General features: G+C 37.5%; 1 protein-coding gene across 1 annotated transcript; it reads right to left on the minus strand.

Annotated features, from left to right (window-relative positions):
• Nucleotides 1–2,877: 2,877 nt before the first annotated feature.
• Nucleotides 2,878–15,226, minus strand: LOC131874091 (uncharacterized). Its single transcript, XM_059217330.1, has 6 exons — nt 15,074–15,226; nt 14,782–14,974; nt 14,614–14,680; nt 14,185–14,526; nt 13,947–14,010; nt 2,878–3,174 (listed from the first exon to the last, which is right to left on the minus strand). Exons 1-6 carry the CDS (start codon nt 15,224–15,226, stop codon nt 2,878–2,880), a joined length of 1,116 nt encoding a protein of 371 aa, XP_059073313.1.
• Nucleotides 15,227–16,088: the final 862 nt, after the last annotated feature.

Raw genomic sequence — 16,088 nt, forward strand, 5'->3', positions numbered from 1 at the left:
AAGAAAAGTCTAGGAATGATTACCCTCTCAAAAACCAACACAAGATGATCTACTTGTCTTTCTATTTTTTAGAGGAATGCACTTATTTTGTCATACTCAGCTCGACTTCTTCTATGTCTCCAAGCTAGAGTATCAAACTTAGAGATAATGTTACTTTTCTCTTCTTGTACCCAAGTTAAATTTGGTTGTAAAATAGGTAAGAACCCTTCGTGAGGCAGCACCATTTATAAAGAACAAAGCATCACTATAACGATGGCTTTTGTTAAAACCAATTTTCTCGTTCTTCCCTAGCAGAGTCACCAAAAATCTATTGGTAAATAGATTTGTCTTTCGCACTTTAGGTAATTTGGATACCTTTAAGACCAAGAAATGAAAGACAAATTACACCAAACAGTTGGAAAATCATTATATTTATTAACCTTTGAGTTAAGGTACAAATCCCTCTAGCAAATATTCAATCAACTTCAAATTACACACAACCAATATTATAATTTTCACCAGAAAGCATAGAAAAGGTTATTGTATTCACAAGTCAACACCAAATGAACGCAAGCATTGATTTATATATAAATTTTTGTATAAAGCCAACAAACTTCACATGTACACTAAAACAAAATGAAAAGCTTATAAGGTGAATCCCACTGGTAATTTTTTGCACACATAGAAAGCTATAACATATCTTTACTTGAAACAGATTTTCACAGAAATCCAATTTCAAACATCAAAACCACAAATTCAAAATCAAAGATAACTGTCATTCGATTTTCATTCATAGATGATTATCAACCTTCCACATACACAAAGTCTTATAGCAAAATCAAAGAAATAGTTTTTCAAAAATTTAGTGAACCCTCATAAAGTCATTACAAAACATATAAATAGGTCTCAGACCAATAGTTCGAACCAAAGATAAAATTAACTCGAAAGAGTTAATGAGAAACTACCCTAACTGCATAACTGAAATTAAAAACAAACAACTAGACTCGCTGGCAGACAACTGCCAATAGTGCTAGTGATGTCGATGATTCCATCTTAGCTGAATTGCCCAGGTTATTAGTTTGAATGGACACCATAACCGCCTTTGTTGCACTCCAATCTTGATGCACCTTCGAAAACTCCTGAATTAATGTTACGTGCAGTAGGATGATGTGTATTACTCTTTGCTTCCAAATTTATTTCTTCCTCTTTACCATCTATACTTTATCTCTGTGTGAATCCAAGTGATCCAAACAAACCGTGAGCATCGATTCGACTCTGGAAATCCTCGTAAAATCTTCCATAGCCAAGGATTTCTCCACTTTAATTTGTTTAATGTGGCTGCTGAATTGATTGATCATCTCTGCAGTATCTTCCAAAGTCTGGCTATCTTCCTTAAGAAATTGAACATATATGTAGCACAAATCCTTTTTCATGGTTGTTCTTAAGGCTATTAGTTCACCTCGAAGATTGGCAGATTCTTTATGACCTTGTTCAATGATTTGGTTGCGCCACTCTATTTTTCCCTGCATATAAACATTATGTCCTCATTCAGCGCTGGCACTTGTCTTTCTGCAAGAAAATTCATCAAGCCATAGCGTTGGATATCATGCATTTTCTTTGAAATCACCGCCCATTTAGTCTTTTCTTTTTTTCGAGTATATGCAGGATCATGGTGGATCAAATAGGCTCTTAAGTGGCAATGAAAATCAGAAAACAGAATTAGGAAACTTGATGTAAAATTTTGAATAAGTTATCAATAGTACTTCAAAAATATGTGAGAATAGAATCTGTAGAAAATTTAATTTAATTTCTAAGCTACTAGTTTGTTTTTTGAAAAAAATAAATCTATTTGACAAAAAATTGAAATTTCAATGTAGTAGTACTAAAATTTTAGGAAAAAGATAAGAAGTGCGCTTTTGTCTGACCACCCTAATCATAGTCAAATCATAATAATTTTTTAAAAAGATTTTAGATATAAGTAGAAGACTCATGTCCAGATGTGACACATATTTTTTTATATTTTTATTTGAAATAAATAATTAATTATGATTTTTTTACTGTAGCTTTTCAGAAATATAAAAAATCGTATGTTTGACAACCATAACTTGGTCAAAACTTTATGAAATTCATTTTTTCTTTTTTTAATCCTATAGCATATGAAACATAGAATGTGATGCATGTTTCAGATTTAAAAAATGTGATACCATTTGAAAGTTATAGATATTTTTCAATCAGCCTATCATAAAAAATTTAGTCACAATATCACCACCTTTTGGCCCCTCATGATCTTGCACATGTACCCTGCCACGAGATTAAATCGGCATCCAGTTCCTTGGTAACTTCATTAGCATCTTTGACAATCTGACATGTAATTGGTTCCTTGATGCATGATCAAGTTGAGCCATTTAGAGAAAATCTCTATGATCATCTTGTTTCGTTGAACCTCATCAAAGAACTTCTGATTCCTTGGGGATTTTTAACCAAAGGGGACCAAGCTCTAAGACAAAGGCAATGGACTATTCGGCAGATAATGAATATATTAGGCCTTTTGCATCAAATTTTGCTTCAACTCAGCATTGTCCTTTTCATCCTTCCAAGTGCAAGAGATAATCCATTCGGTTGAAGTTTCCAAATGTTTCACATCAACTGCTCTTGTTCCAACCCCCAAATCAACCCACTCAATGGTATAATCTACATCTGAAGCAATGGTAGCATCCTTATCAAATGTAGGTCTGGCAATGTCTGCAGTCCAGTGCTTTGTGTCTTTGTCAAACCAATCATTGTCTCCATTTTTTACTGCTTTGGCTTTGTGGATCTTCCCAAGCATTTACTTACAGCATCTTCCATTGACACCGAAATAGGAGCCACATTTATTTTCATCGTAATTGATTCATTTAACTATTTAGGAGCTAGAGTCAATTCCTTAGATTGCATATCTCCTGAAGGTGGTTGTGTAGCATTGACTGCATTGGACCGGATATCAAGCACATGTGAATCTTGAGTAGTAGTATTTGAGTCAGCTAAGACCTTATCAGCATCTAACATAGGGGTTGCCATATCACACTGTACTTCCTCGGCATCCAAATCAAGAATGAGATGAGTGGCAGGTGGTTGAAAGTAGCTTTGTTTGCAATCTTCTTCTTTCCATTTTTGCTTCTTGAACTGGTTGCCCTCACTGGATGGAATCGGCAACTCCTAAGCCAATTTTTTGTTCTACAAATTATGCTAAAAGTGCGTGTTTGAATGCTATCTTCCATCTTTTTACTCTAGACAACTTCTGAGAGAGGTTCATTATGTACTCATTTCATAAACTATGAATCTAGTACATCTTCATTATTAGTAGTGACACCTGAAGTATCTATTGGCAATTTAATGTCATGAATCTGTTTCAACGTTAACCTGGACTAACTACTCTTTCCCACCTCAAATTCATCTAGGCAATCCTCCCAATAATCCTCCAACTGGGAGACATGTTGATCAGGCACTATCTTTTTCACATATTGGGCGATAAAACCTTTACTATCAAAGTTATCCCTTTTCACAAAGGTTTTGAAATGAAATCTCTTAAACTCTAGCTCAAGATTTAGTGCATCAAAGACAGACATACAACTATACTGGCCTAAATCGATGGGAAAAATTCCACTTGTGCCAAAGTCTTCACCATAATCCTTTGCAACATAGGCTAACTTCCTGGAAACTTCAATCAAAATACAAGAGTTTGAAGCATATCTAGGTAACCTAAAGGGTTCACCTTTAAAACCTCCAACCTTATGTAAGTGAAGTGATTAAAATATGTAAAGAAACTACGATAGATTTTTACTAGTTCAACTGCTTTTGCAAACATTCTCCTATGCAAGTTATCTTGTAATTCAAAGGTCAACCTCCCAGCAAAAATGTCATTCCAGTGAAGGTAATTATCAACATGTCCTTCTAAAGTCAAATGGGGGTGATACTCATATATTTTAATACCTTGAACCCATTTAGCATGGGATAATCCAGGCCACTCCCTTATACAAGCTAGCATATATAATAGGTATTAAGACATGTAGAAATGCGGCATCCCAAGATAATTGCTCAAACCCTCATGCAATCTTTCTGCAATAATGGTTCCCTAGTCAATGAACTGATTTTTGTCTAGAGTGACCTGGATGAAGAAATACATCCAGTCTTCCCAATAGAACTCATGTGAATTTCCCTTAACTCTACTAAAAAATATTACCAAATATCTGATTGAAGGAATCAAATGCTCATGGGTTAAGGGTCTTGGCAGCCTTGAGCCCCCTTTTTGAAACTTCAAAAGCCAATTTCACGCAATGACAGTTTTGTAATACTGTTTTTTCTCATAATAAATTCCATAAGATTTTCTAATTGTCCAATCTTCATAGGGTTCCCGATGTGGGATACCCATGGCAGCCATTACTGTTTGTCTATTAATGGATAACAAAACTTCACCATTATTTTTTCTTCTCCATCTATTAACTTTATCACAGTGGTTCATACATTCCAAAACCAATTTAGGGCAAGGAGCAGCTATGGGAAATGTGGCTGCTTCTAATAAACCGGTCTGTGTGATGTATCTCATCATAGGATCAGCAGCTGGGTTCCATACTCTTTCTAGGAAATCATCTAAATCTAGTTGAACCAAAGTTGTATCACCCAACTCTGGAAAGAAACTTACAAGGGATGAACAGTTCACTAATTTAGGCAGAGTGGGTCTCATGCTTAGCTCATGATTTTCTCCAATCAACTCAGACAAAGAAGAAAAGGGAAAATGGAAACAAACAACTAACAAAATACCCAGATCTTTTCTAAAACAAACTGCGACAATTAGGAAAGTTGTTGAACATACCTTCCTCTGTCAAACCCCTGTCGTAGTCTATTTCATCCCGCTCCAAAAAATCTTCTTAACACTTATCCAAAAAAAAATGATAATCTCGACATGACATCTACTCAATATAAAAGCCAAGAAAATCTTACTCATGATTACCATGAATTGTCCTCATTACTCTTCACTCATGCAACCTTACTCTGAAATGATCTCGTTCGAGCATGCATTAAATGCTAAGTCACTTTGTATCTGACAATATGGATCCCCACACCACACTTGCTATAAATGACATATTTCAAATCATTAAAGAAAGAATATTCCTCTTCTCTGCCACTGTTTATCATATCTTAAAATCCACACCGCCACCTCATGCCAAGTCACATGATCTCCAAGAAGCCTAAACATAGAACTCTGAAGCTTGAGGAACAATCATGACATAAAACATAAACATGAAAAATCTTGAACTTTGAACCTTGAACCAAAATGGTTCAAGTTCAAGGTTCAAACAATGCTAAATGCGGACAAAAACTAAAGAAGACCTAAAGCCACGTGGGAGGAAAAACTCTTAACATGACGCCCGTTGAACTTTGAACCTTGAACCAAAAAGGTTCAAGTTCAAGGTTCAAGATCAACACAGTGCAACTTAAAGAAAACAACAAAGGCTGAACTACATGAGGAATTCAAAGTGCATGACCTGACCAAAGGACCAGATGAGGACATGACTCAATAAGGTGACATATAGAATGAAATTTTTTATATGTACCTCCAATAGTGGCTCTACATGGGGACTGGAACTGTAAAGTACCAAGCAAAGAACCGTAGAATCCCTAGTTTTGCAAAATGACTTAAAACAAAGGCCCGACTCACAACCAAAACTGACACACCTATAATAACACAACAAAATTGTATTTACAAACCACCAGGGGAATCCTGTTTACAATTGATATAATTTTAAGTCCTGCCCATTATAAGACAGGGGTTATTCAAAGCCATCCTGATAAGCAAGTTTAAAAGAATTGGGACCTCTTACTTCATGAATTACATAAGGTCATTTCCACAATGACTCAAATTTGCCATGAGCGCCTTTCAGCTCTCTCCTTTTATCCCATAATAACACCAGATCACCTTTCATGAACTTCCTAGGTCTCGCCTTCTGATAAAAAATATTTTTAACTCTCATTTGATGTTCTGTAATCATGTCAACCAACTCTTCCCTCTCTTCCTCAATCTTGATTAAGTACATAACTCTCTTTTCAAAGGAGCTCTGAAAAAATGCATCTTCTACTACAGTCTACAATTTGGAAGCCGCTAACTCTAAAGGAAGAGATATTGGAGTGCCAATGCCATAAACTTGATAACTCAATGATGAACGAATAGTACCAAACCGGTACTGAGAGGGGGGGTGAATTAGTATAGACAAAAACACACTCTTGAACCGGTTTGTCTGCAGACACTGTGCATTTACAGACAAACAGTAACACTGGTTCTAAAACAGAGTACAACCGGCAAAACCCAGAATAACTGAGACAAGCATAAACCGGTTGACACTTATCTTCTCATATAATCTAACACTTCATTTCCATTTCACCCTAATCCATGAACAGGTATTCTATCATCAAAGATATACATATAAGCAACTAGATCTAAATGATTCACCGCTTAACAGAAAACAACATAGCATCACATGAAAAAGACATCACATATGACACATATATTTTCACGTGGAAACCCAACTGGGAAAAACCACAGTGGGGATGAATACCCACAAGCTTGTTTTTGAACTCTTTGGAAGTCTGCTCTGTTAAGAGCCTTGTCTCGTTAAAGACTGATACAATAGGTTCTATTAGGAACCAATCCTATAGGGATCACCCAGTTAAGGGATGGCTAGAATACCCAATTAAGGGTTAAACCCTGTTAAAGGTTACCTTGTTAGAGGATTTGAAGAACTCAATGGTTTTGAGTCACCCTGTTAAAGGATTTACAACAAGCCGGTTAAAGCTACCCTGTTAAGGGATTTCTCAATTGTTGAAGTGGTTAGAGATTAACAGGTATTACAATGATCTAGTAACAGCACTCAATGCCAATGCAGATCCACTTAAGCTCCTCTTCACCTTCTGCACTTACACTCTGCATGTATCACTTCTCTCCTCTGGTCTGGCAAGAATCACGTATCCTTTCTCTTGGATACACACACACAACTTTTGCCAACAACCCTAGAAAGAATCACAACATCGACCTTATAGGAAAACAGATAGGTCGGTAGCATAAACTGTAAAACCTAAACTTGTTAGGTTAAGGAATTCAAATGGTTCAATCATGACCGTTGAGCACACTGCATTAATCTCCATCGTTTGTTTTCCACCGATTTCATGGTGGCTGATAACGCATCACATGTTATCATCGTTTACAAACTTTGCACATTCCCGAGGTAGATAGTAACAATCTCCTTCATGCACACAAGGCTTACATGGAAACATGATCTATTCTTCATTATCATGCTGACTCATAACACAAAGTCACCGGTTGAGCCACACAGGCTTAAATCACTTAAACCGAAAACCCTAAAGTTGAGACTACCAACCGGTGGTCACACAATGCTTCCATGTGCTGGTTCCCAAAACCATATGCTAGTTCACCTTGAACAAACACACCACTTCACTTTGGCACAAATTCTAGTTCACAGTGTTGTATTGGTTCTCTTCTCTTCATCATATTGACATCAATGACAACACATAATGTCATTATGTTCTCATAGTGGTTCACATAATGTCAACAATCTCTCCCTTTGGCATTGATGGAAATATACAAAGATATCTCTCTGCTTCACATCATATCTCTCCACTTCACATCTTCTCCCCCAATTTTTGCAGATATCTTCTCTGCTTCACATCTTCTCACCCTTTGACAGCAATGCCAAAGTGGACGCACAAGCTGCCCTGTTCCATTATGTTGCTCCCCCTGAGGAGTAGCATCCTTCAACACATCAATCCAAAATAAATTTGACTATGCAATACCTGACTGATGTGGAGCATATGCCTTTAGTTTACCTCCTAAAGTGGCAACAACCCTAATTCACCTCTTAAGTACATAAATGTAGCCTTTGGGAGAGGCTTGGTGAATATGTCTACTAACTGCTCCTTACTGAAAACATGTTCTAGTACAATCTCTTTGTTCTGAACCTTTTCCCTCAAGAAATGATACTTAAGCTCAAAGTGCTTGGTTCTAGAATGTAAAACCAGATTCTTGGAGATATTAATTGCACTAGTATTGTCACAAAATATACTTACCAGTTTAGATACAGGAACTTTGAAGCTATTCAATACATGCTTCATCCAAATTGTCTGAGTGCAGTTCATGAAAGTTGCAACATACTTTGCTTCCACTGTAGACTAAGAGATACAACTTTGCTTCTTACTCATCCATGAGACCAATCTACCACTGAGAAAGAATGCACCACTGGTTGTGCTTTTTTGGTCATCTACATTACCTGCCCAATCAGCATCTGTGTATACTTTTAAGTTGAAATCCTTGCTATATAGATACCATAATCCATAATCAACAATTCCCTTCAGATACCTAAGAATCCTCTTGACTGCAACCAAGTGGGATTCTCTTGGGCTTTTTTGGAACCGTGCAGTAATGCCAACTGCATGTGCAATAGCAAGTTTGTTGTGCACTACATAATGCAACTTACCAATCATTGATCGGTATTCCTTCTCATCAACTAATGCCAAGTCATCCTTTTTGGATAGTTTACAACCGGTCACCATCGGTGTACCAACCGGTTTGCTATCTTCCATGCCAAAGGTCTTCAACACCTTTGACATACTTGGACTGAGTGATAAATATTCCATCTATCATCTGCTGGATCTACAGTCCAATGAAGAACTTAATCTCCCCTATGAGTGACATCTCAGACTCTTTCTTCATCTCATCTGCAAACTCATGACTCATCTTGCAATCTCCACCAAAGATAATGTCATCAACGAATACCTCAAAGATCAGGATCTAATCTCCTTCAGACTTCAAGTAGATATTTCTATCTTCACTTGTTCTCTCAAATCCAATCTTCACAAGATGGGAATGCAGACGTTCATACCATGCTCTAGGTGCCTGCTTTAGACCATATAAGGCTTTATGTAGCCTACATACCATGTCACTATCTTGAGATTGGGCAAACCCATCTGGTTGCTCTATATACACCTCCTCTTCAAGTAGACCATTTAGGAATGCAGATTTTACATGCATTTGATATACTTTGAAACCTTTAAAAGTTGCATATGCAAGAAGCATATGAACTCCTTCCAATCTGGCTACAGGAGCAAAGGTTTCTCCATAGTCTTCTCCTTCTTCTTGGGCATATCCTTTGTACAGCAATCTGGCTTTGTTCCTAATCACTGTGCCATCCTCATTCAGCTTATTTTTGAAGACCCATTAGGTACCAATGACATTTTTATGCTCTGGTCTCGGTACCAAAGACCATGTACCATTTTTCTCTATCTAGTCAAGTTCCTCTTCCATTGCCTTGATCCAGTCTTCATCTTTATGTGCCTCTTTGAATGTTTTAGGCTTGAATTCAGAGATAATACATGATTTTTCTCTGACTTTTCTTCTTGTAAGGATTCCTGCATCCTTGTCTCCTATGATCTGCTTGGGATCATGATTTAGCTTGACATACCAAGGAATGGTTTTGATAGATTCCTCTTGCTTTTCTTCTTCATCCTCATCTCCATCAGTATTAGCATCTACATCTACCAGTGTAGGAACACTATTGCTGGTACTCGGTTGACTAACAACTAGTTCCCAAAAGGTTACAATCGGTTCATTTACCACTTGCTCACTACCGGTTTCCTCAGTTTTCTTAGAAGTTTCATCAACTCTTACATTGATGCTTTCCATAATTCTCTGAGTCCTATTATTGAAACACTTGAGAGCTTTTCTCTTGGTGGAATACCCTAGGAATATTCCCTCATCACATTTCGCATCAAATTTGCTCTAGTGTTTTCTCCTCTTGATGTAACATTTTCTACCAAACACTCTAAAGTATCTAACCATAGGAATTTTACTGGTCCAATACTCATAAGGAGTTTTATCCTTACCTTTCGTGATGAGTACTTGATTCATTGTGTAGACTGCAGTGCTCACCGCTTCTCTCCAAAAGGTGTGAGCTACTTTTCCTTGAATCAACATGGTTCTAGCTGCTTCAACCATAGTCTAGTTATTCCTCTTTGCTAGGCCATTCTGTTGTGGAGTCTGGGGGGTAGATAGTTTCCTCTTGATGCCATGTTCTTCATAATACTTTTTGAATTCACCAGAAGTGAATTCCCCTCCTTGATCAGTTCTCAGACACTTGATCCTTTTACTGCTTTCCTTCTCTACTAATGCTCTGAAAGCTTTAAACTTTACAAAAGCTTCAGACTTATCTTTCAAGAATCTGACCCACATCATTCTTGAGTAATCATTAGTGAGAATCATGAAGTACCTATCACCCTGCACACTTCTAGTTTTCATAGGACCACATAAATCAGTATGCACAAGATCAAGAAAATTGTCAGCAGTGAAAGGTTTACCTTTAAAGGTTGAGGAAGACATTTTTCTCAATTGACAATCTCTACACAAGGTATTATCCAGTTTTCTTAGCACCAGAAACCCTCTAATTGCCTTGATCTTACTAGCCTTCACAATGTTATCAAAGTTTACATGGCAGAGTCTCCTATGCCATATCCAGCTATCATCAAATTTAGCCATAAGACATGTACTTATATTTGCATTCAGCTGAAATAGGTTACCTTTTGTCTGCATGCCAGTAGCCACCAATTCACCATTCTTTCCTTTGATTCTGCACACTCCATTCTTGAATTCTAGAGTGAGACCACTATCATTCAACTGGGCAACACTCAGAAGATTATGTCTGAGACCATCAACCCAGTACACATTGTCAGCACTACTCTTTACATTCAGAGAGATGGACCCTCTACCTTTGACCATGCATGGTGCATCATTACCAAAGCAAACCACACCACCATCATACTCTTCCAAGGATAGAAACTTTCTCCAGTCACCAGTCATATGGTGAGAACAACCACTATCAATAATCCACTCATTATAATTATCAAACCGGGAGACAAGAGCCTTCTTGTCTGACACATCTTCCTTGACAATAACAAACACAATGTCTTCATTTTCTTCATCTTTTGATTCTTCATCCGTGACACCTTCATCAACTATCACAAAATAGTTTCTCTTGTTTCCTCCTTTGAATTTCTTGAACCTTTTTGATTTGTCCTTGTTGTCGCCATTAGGATAGTTTACATCAATATGTCCTATCCAGTTACAAGAAAAGCATTTCAAAGGAAGCTTACCTCTGTATTTGCAAGTTTCTTTAGGAAGTTTCCTGGAAAGGAGAGCTTCAAAGGCCATCAGAATCTCCTCATCATCCATTTCTCTCCTCTGTCTTTATTCACCACTGGTGCTAGCTTCTTTTCCTTTTCTAGATGGTACAATAGAAGCTTTAAAAGTTGATTCAGTCTTTTGAACAATGCCATCAAAACTATTTAGCTCATAGGCTATCAACTTTGCAATGATGGAGTCTAGGGATACGTTAGTCTTGTCTATTGATCTCAGGGCCTGAATAGCAGCAACCCTTATTGCATAGACTGGTAATAAGGATCTCAGGACTTTGCTTACCACAGTGGAATCTTCCATTTTACCACCTGCACTCTTGATATCTCCAACAACGGTTTTGATTCTTATTCCATACTGTTGAATGGTCTCACCTTCAACCATCCGCATGTCTTCAAACTTCCCTCTAAGGCTTTCTTCCTTAGCTTGTTTTACATGCTCATCACCGCCATAGATATTTTCAAGAGTATCCCATACCTCTTTGTGATTTACCTTATCTTGTACATTAATAAACTCAATGTCAAATGAACTACTAATTAGGGCTTCCATGACTTGCCCATTCTCTTGCATCTCTCTCTTTTGGTCATCGGTGAGAGTACTGGTAGGGGCAACATAGGAATTCTCAACATAGCTCCAGTGTTGAGCACCCACGCTTCTGATGTATATCTTCAGTTTGTCTTTCCATATACTCAAATTTTCTGTATTAAACTTTGGACCTTCCCTCTTCATCATTAGACTGGGATCTTTACCTCAAGCGGTTAAGCTTATAACATACAGGACCTGGAGGAAGCTCTGATACCAATTGATAACTCAATGATGAACGAATATTACCAAACCAGTACGAGAGGGGTGGTGAATCAGCACAGACCAAAACACACTCTTGAACCCATTTGTCTGTAGACACTGTGCATGGACAGACAAATAGTAAAACTGGTCCTAAAATAGAGTACAACTAGCAAAACCCAGAATAACTGAGACAAGCATAAACTGGTTGACACTTATCTTCTCATATAATCTAACACTTCATTTCCATTTCACCCTAATCCATGAACAGGTATTCTATCATCAAAGATATACATATAAGCAACTAGATCTACATGATTCACCACTTAATAGAAAACAACATAGCATCACATGAAAAAGACATCACATATGACACATATATTTTTCACGGGGAAACCCAACTGGGAAAAACCACGGTGGGGATGAATACCCACAAGCTTGTTTTTGAACTCTTTAGAAGTCCGCTATGTTAGGAGCCTTGTCTGGTTAAAGACTGATACAATAGGTTTTGTTAGGAACCGATCCTATTATAGATCACCGGGTTAAGGGATGGCTAGAATACCTGGTTAAGGGTTAAACCCTGTTAAAGGTTACCTTGTTAGAGGATTTCAAGAACTCAATGGTTTTGAGTCACCCTGCTAAAGGATTTACAGCAAACCACTTAAAGCTACCCTATTAAAGGGATTTCTCAACTGTTGACTTGGTTAGAGATCAACAGGTATTACAATGATCTGGTAACAGAACTCAATGCCAATGCAGATCCACTTAAGCTCCTCTTCACCTTCTACACTTACACTCTGCAAGTATCACTTCTCTCCTCTGGTCTGGCAAGAATCATGTATCCTTTCTCTTGGATACACACACACAACTTTTGCCAACAACCCTAGAAAGAATCACAACATCAACCTTATAGGAAAATAGATAGGTTGGTAGCATAAACACTAAACCCTAAACCTGTTAGATTAAGGAATTCAAATGGTTGAATCCTGACCTTTGAGCACACTGCATTAATCTCCATCGTTCGTTTTCCACCGATTTCATGGTGGCTGATAACCCATCACACGTTATCACCATTTACAGACTTCACACATTGCCAAGGTAGATAGGAACAATCTCCTTCATGCACACAAGGCTTACGTGGCAACACAATCTATTCTTCATTATCATGCTGACTCATAACACAAAGTCACCGGTTGAGCCACACAGGCTTGAATCACTTAAACTAGAAACCCTGATGTTGAGACCATCAACCGGTAGTCACACAACACTTCCATGTGCCGATTCCCATAACCATATCATTGTTCACCTTGAACAAACACACTGCTTCACTTTGGCATAAATGTTGGTTCACAGTGTTTTACCGGTTCTCTTCTCTTCATCATATTGACATCAATGACAACACATAATGTCATTATGTCCTCATACTAGTTCACATAATGCCAACAAAACTAACTCAAAAGGTAACATCCCTATGGCTCGTTTTGGTGAAGTTTGATTTGCCCACAAGGCTTCATGTAACTTCTTGTGGGAGTCTCTGAAATTCTCATTAACAAACTTCCTCATGATATTAATCAAGTTTTTGTTACTTGATTCTGCTTGGCCATTACCCTGTGGGTAATAATCAGAAGTGTGTGCCAAAGAAATTCCATGATCATAGCAAAATACGATTAACTCAGATGAAGAGAAATTTGATGCATTATCTGTGACTATTTTCTGATGAACCCAAACCTGACAAGAATATTGTCCTTAAGGAACGTACACACAATCTTTGTAGTGGTCTTTTTCACAGGGATAGCTTCCACCCACTTAGTAAAATAATTCATTGCTATTAATAAGTGAGTGTGCCCAGCACTAGAAATTGGATTCAGAGGACCAATAAAATCTAACCCCCATTGTTTAAAGGGCTCTTCAATTACTATGGGTCTTAAGGGCAAGGCAGCCAGCTGGGGTTTACCTTTGAACAATTTGCATTTCTCACACTTTTCCACCCATGCATATGCATCTCAGAACATTCCTGGCTAATAGCAACAGTTTCTCAATATTTTATATGCAATAACTATAGAAGAGAAATGACCACCACACACCTCATCATGAAAAGTTTTTAGTAAAGCCTCTTAATGCAGTTTATCTACACACCTGAGAAAAGACCATCCAAGCCTTTCTTGTATAGTATGTCAGCAAAAGTAACATACTTTGTAGCTTTCAACTTCAAATTTTGTTTCTCCCTAGGAGAGAGATGACTTGGACAGTCTCCATAAGTGAGATAATAGGCAACATCGGTGAACCAGGAACCCTGATGACTCACAAATAGAGTTAAGGGCAGAGTTCCCTCCTCTTCAAACTTATTCTCCACCATTAGTTTACAAAGGCCTTTTCCTCTAACCAGCTTAGTGGGCTTGATATCCAAATTGAACTCCTGAATCTTAGAGAACCAAGATGCTCTATTGTTGATACCAACATCTTGCTGAGTTAAAAGACTTTTCACTACATATTTTGGAACAAATACAGTTGAATGTGAATGAAGTATATAGTACCTGAATTGTTTCACAGATCTCACTATTGCATAAGCCTGCTTTTTTGTCTATGAGTATTTTAACTCGTGCTTCTTCAGAGGTACGCACATGAAGGATATTGGAACTTCCTCATTATCTTCACTCTTCTGCACCAAAATTCTAGACACAGTATGCTCTGATGCATAGCAATAAATAAGAAATCTTTACTAAAATCTGCGTTAACCAGAGTAGGTGCATCTGCAAGTTCTCTCTTTATTTCCTCAAAATCCCTTTTACCTTCCTCATTCCACTTAAAGTCTACCTTCTCACTCATAATATTTATGATATATTTAGTAGTCTCAGCAAAATCAGGAATGAAATGTCTTAGAAAGTTCACCTGTCCAAAGAAGGACCTCACTCCATTTCTATTGGAAGGAAGACTCAGTTGTTGTATTGCTTCTACCCTCTGTGGATCTACCTTAACTCCCTCCTATGAAACAATATGTCCCAGAATTTTTCCTTTCATGACACCAAAAACTGACTTTTTAGGATTTAACAATACTGCATGTTCTCTGCATCTCACCAGTACCTTCCTCAAATCTCGCACATGATGTTTCCTCTTCTTGGAAAAAATTGTCAAATCATATAAATACACCACAATGATCTTATCGCTCAAATTCCCAAAGGAAAGGTCCATCACTCTTTGAAACATTGCCCCTGCATTGATCAATCCGAAAGGCATTCTATTATATGCAAAGGTGCCCGAGGGAGTTATAAAGGCTGTCTTGTGTTGATCTCGATTCGAGACTATGATTTGGTTATATCTAGAGAAGCCATCCAACATGGACATCATCTCTGATCTTGAAATGGTTTTTAAAATATGGTCCATTGCTGGCAAAGGATAATTATCCTTCAGGATTGCTAGGTTTAAGTTTCTGAAATCAACACAAATTCATATTTCACCATTTTTCTTCTGAACCGGAATGATATTAGCAATCCAGATGGAATGATGTAAAGGATAAATAATTCAAGCTTTCAACATCTTGTTGACCTCATGGAAGATCGCGTCTATGACTTTTGGATTAAAATTCCTCAACTTCTGTCGGAAAGGATTGACACCTGGTTGCAAAGGAATGTGATGTTGGAAATTACAATCCCTGAAATTCTTTAAATCATCGTAGCATCATGCAAATACATCTTTGAACTCAACCAACCTACTCATGAATCTTCTTTTCTCCTCTTCAGAACATCATTTTCCCAAATTAACAAATTTAGGATCCTCCTTAGCACCAATGTTAATTTGCTCATACTCACCAGAATTTTGAATTGCAGGAGCGTCTTTCTTCGCTTGCTTAACATACCCATCTTTCCTATCAAAAAGGTGTTCAAGAGAAACTAAACCCTTTGGGATTTTATTTCCTTTCAACTATAACATTCCATCATGCATCTCCTCTAGTGTATTGGGAGAAAACTCTTTACAGCTCGCCTTTGTCCCTTTGTAAAACAAAGATGTAAAAATCTTAGCATGGTGTAAAAAGTTCTGAGTCTGTTTATCATTTTCAAACACTTGCCAGGATTAAGAATTGTCAGGTATGTTGGGTCTA

Source organism: Cryptomeria japonica, chromosome 3, assembly GCF_030272615.1.
Source record: "Cryptomeria japonica chromosome 3, Sugi_1.0, whole genome shotgun sequence".
In the NCBI taxonomy this organism is placed as follows: domain Eukaryota; kingdom Viridiplantae; phylum Streptophyta; class Pinopsida; order Cupressales; family Cupressaceae; genus Cryptomeria; species Cryptomeria japonica.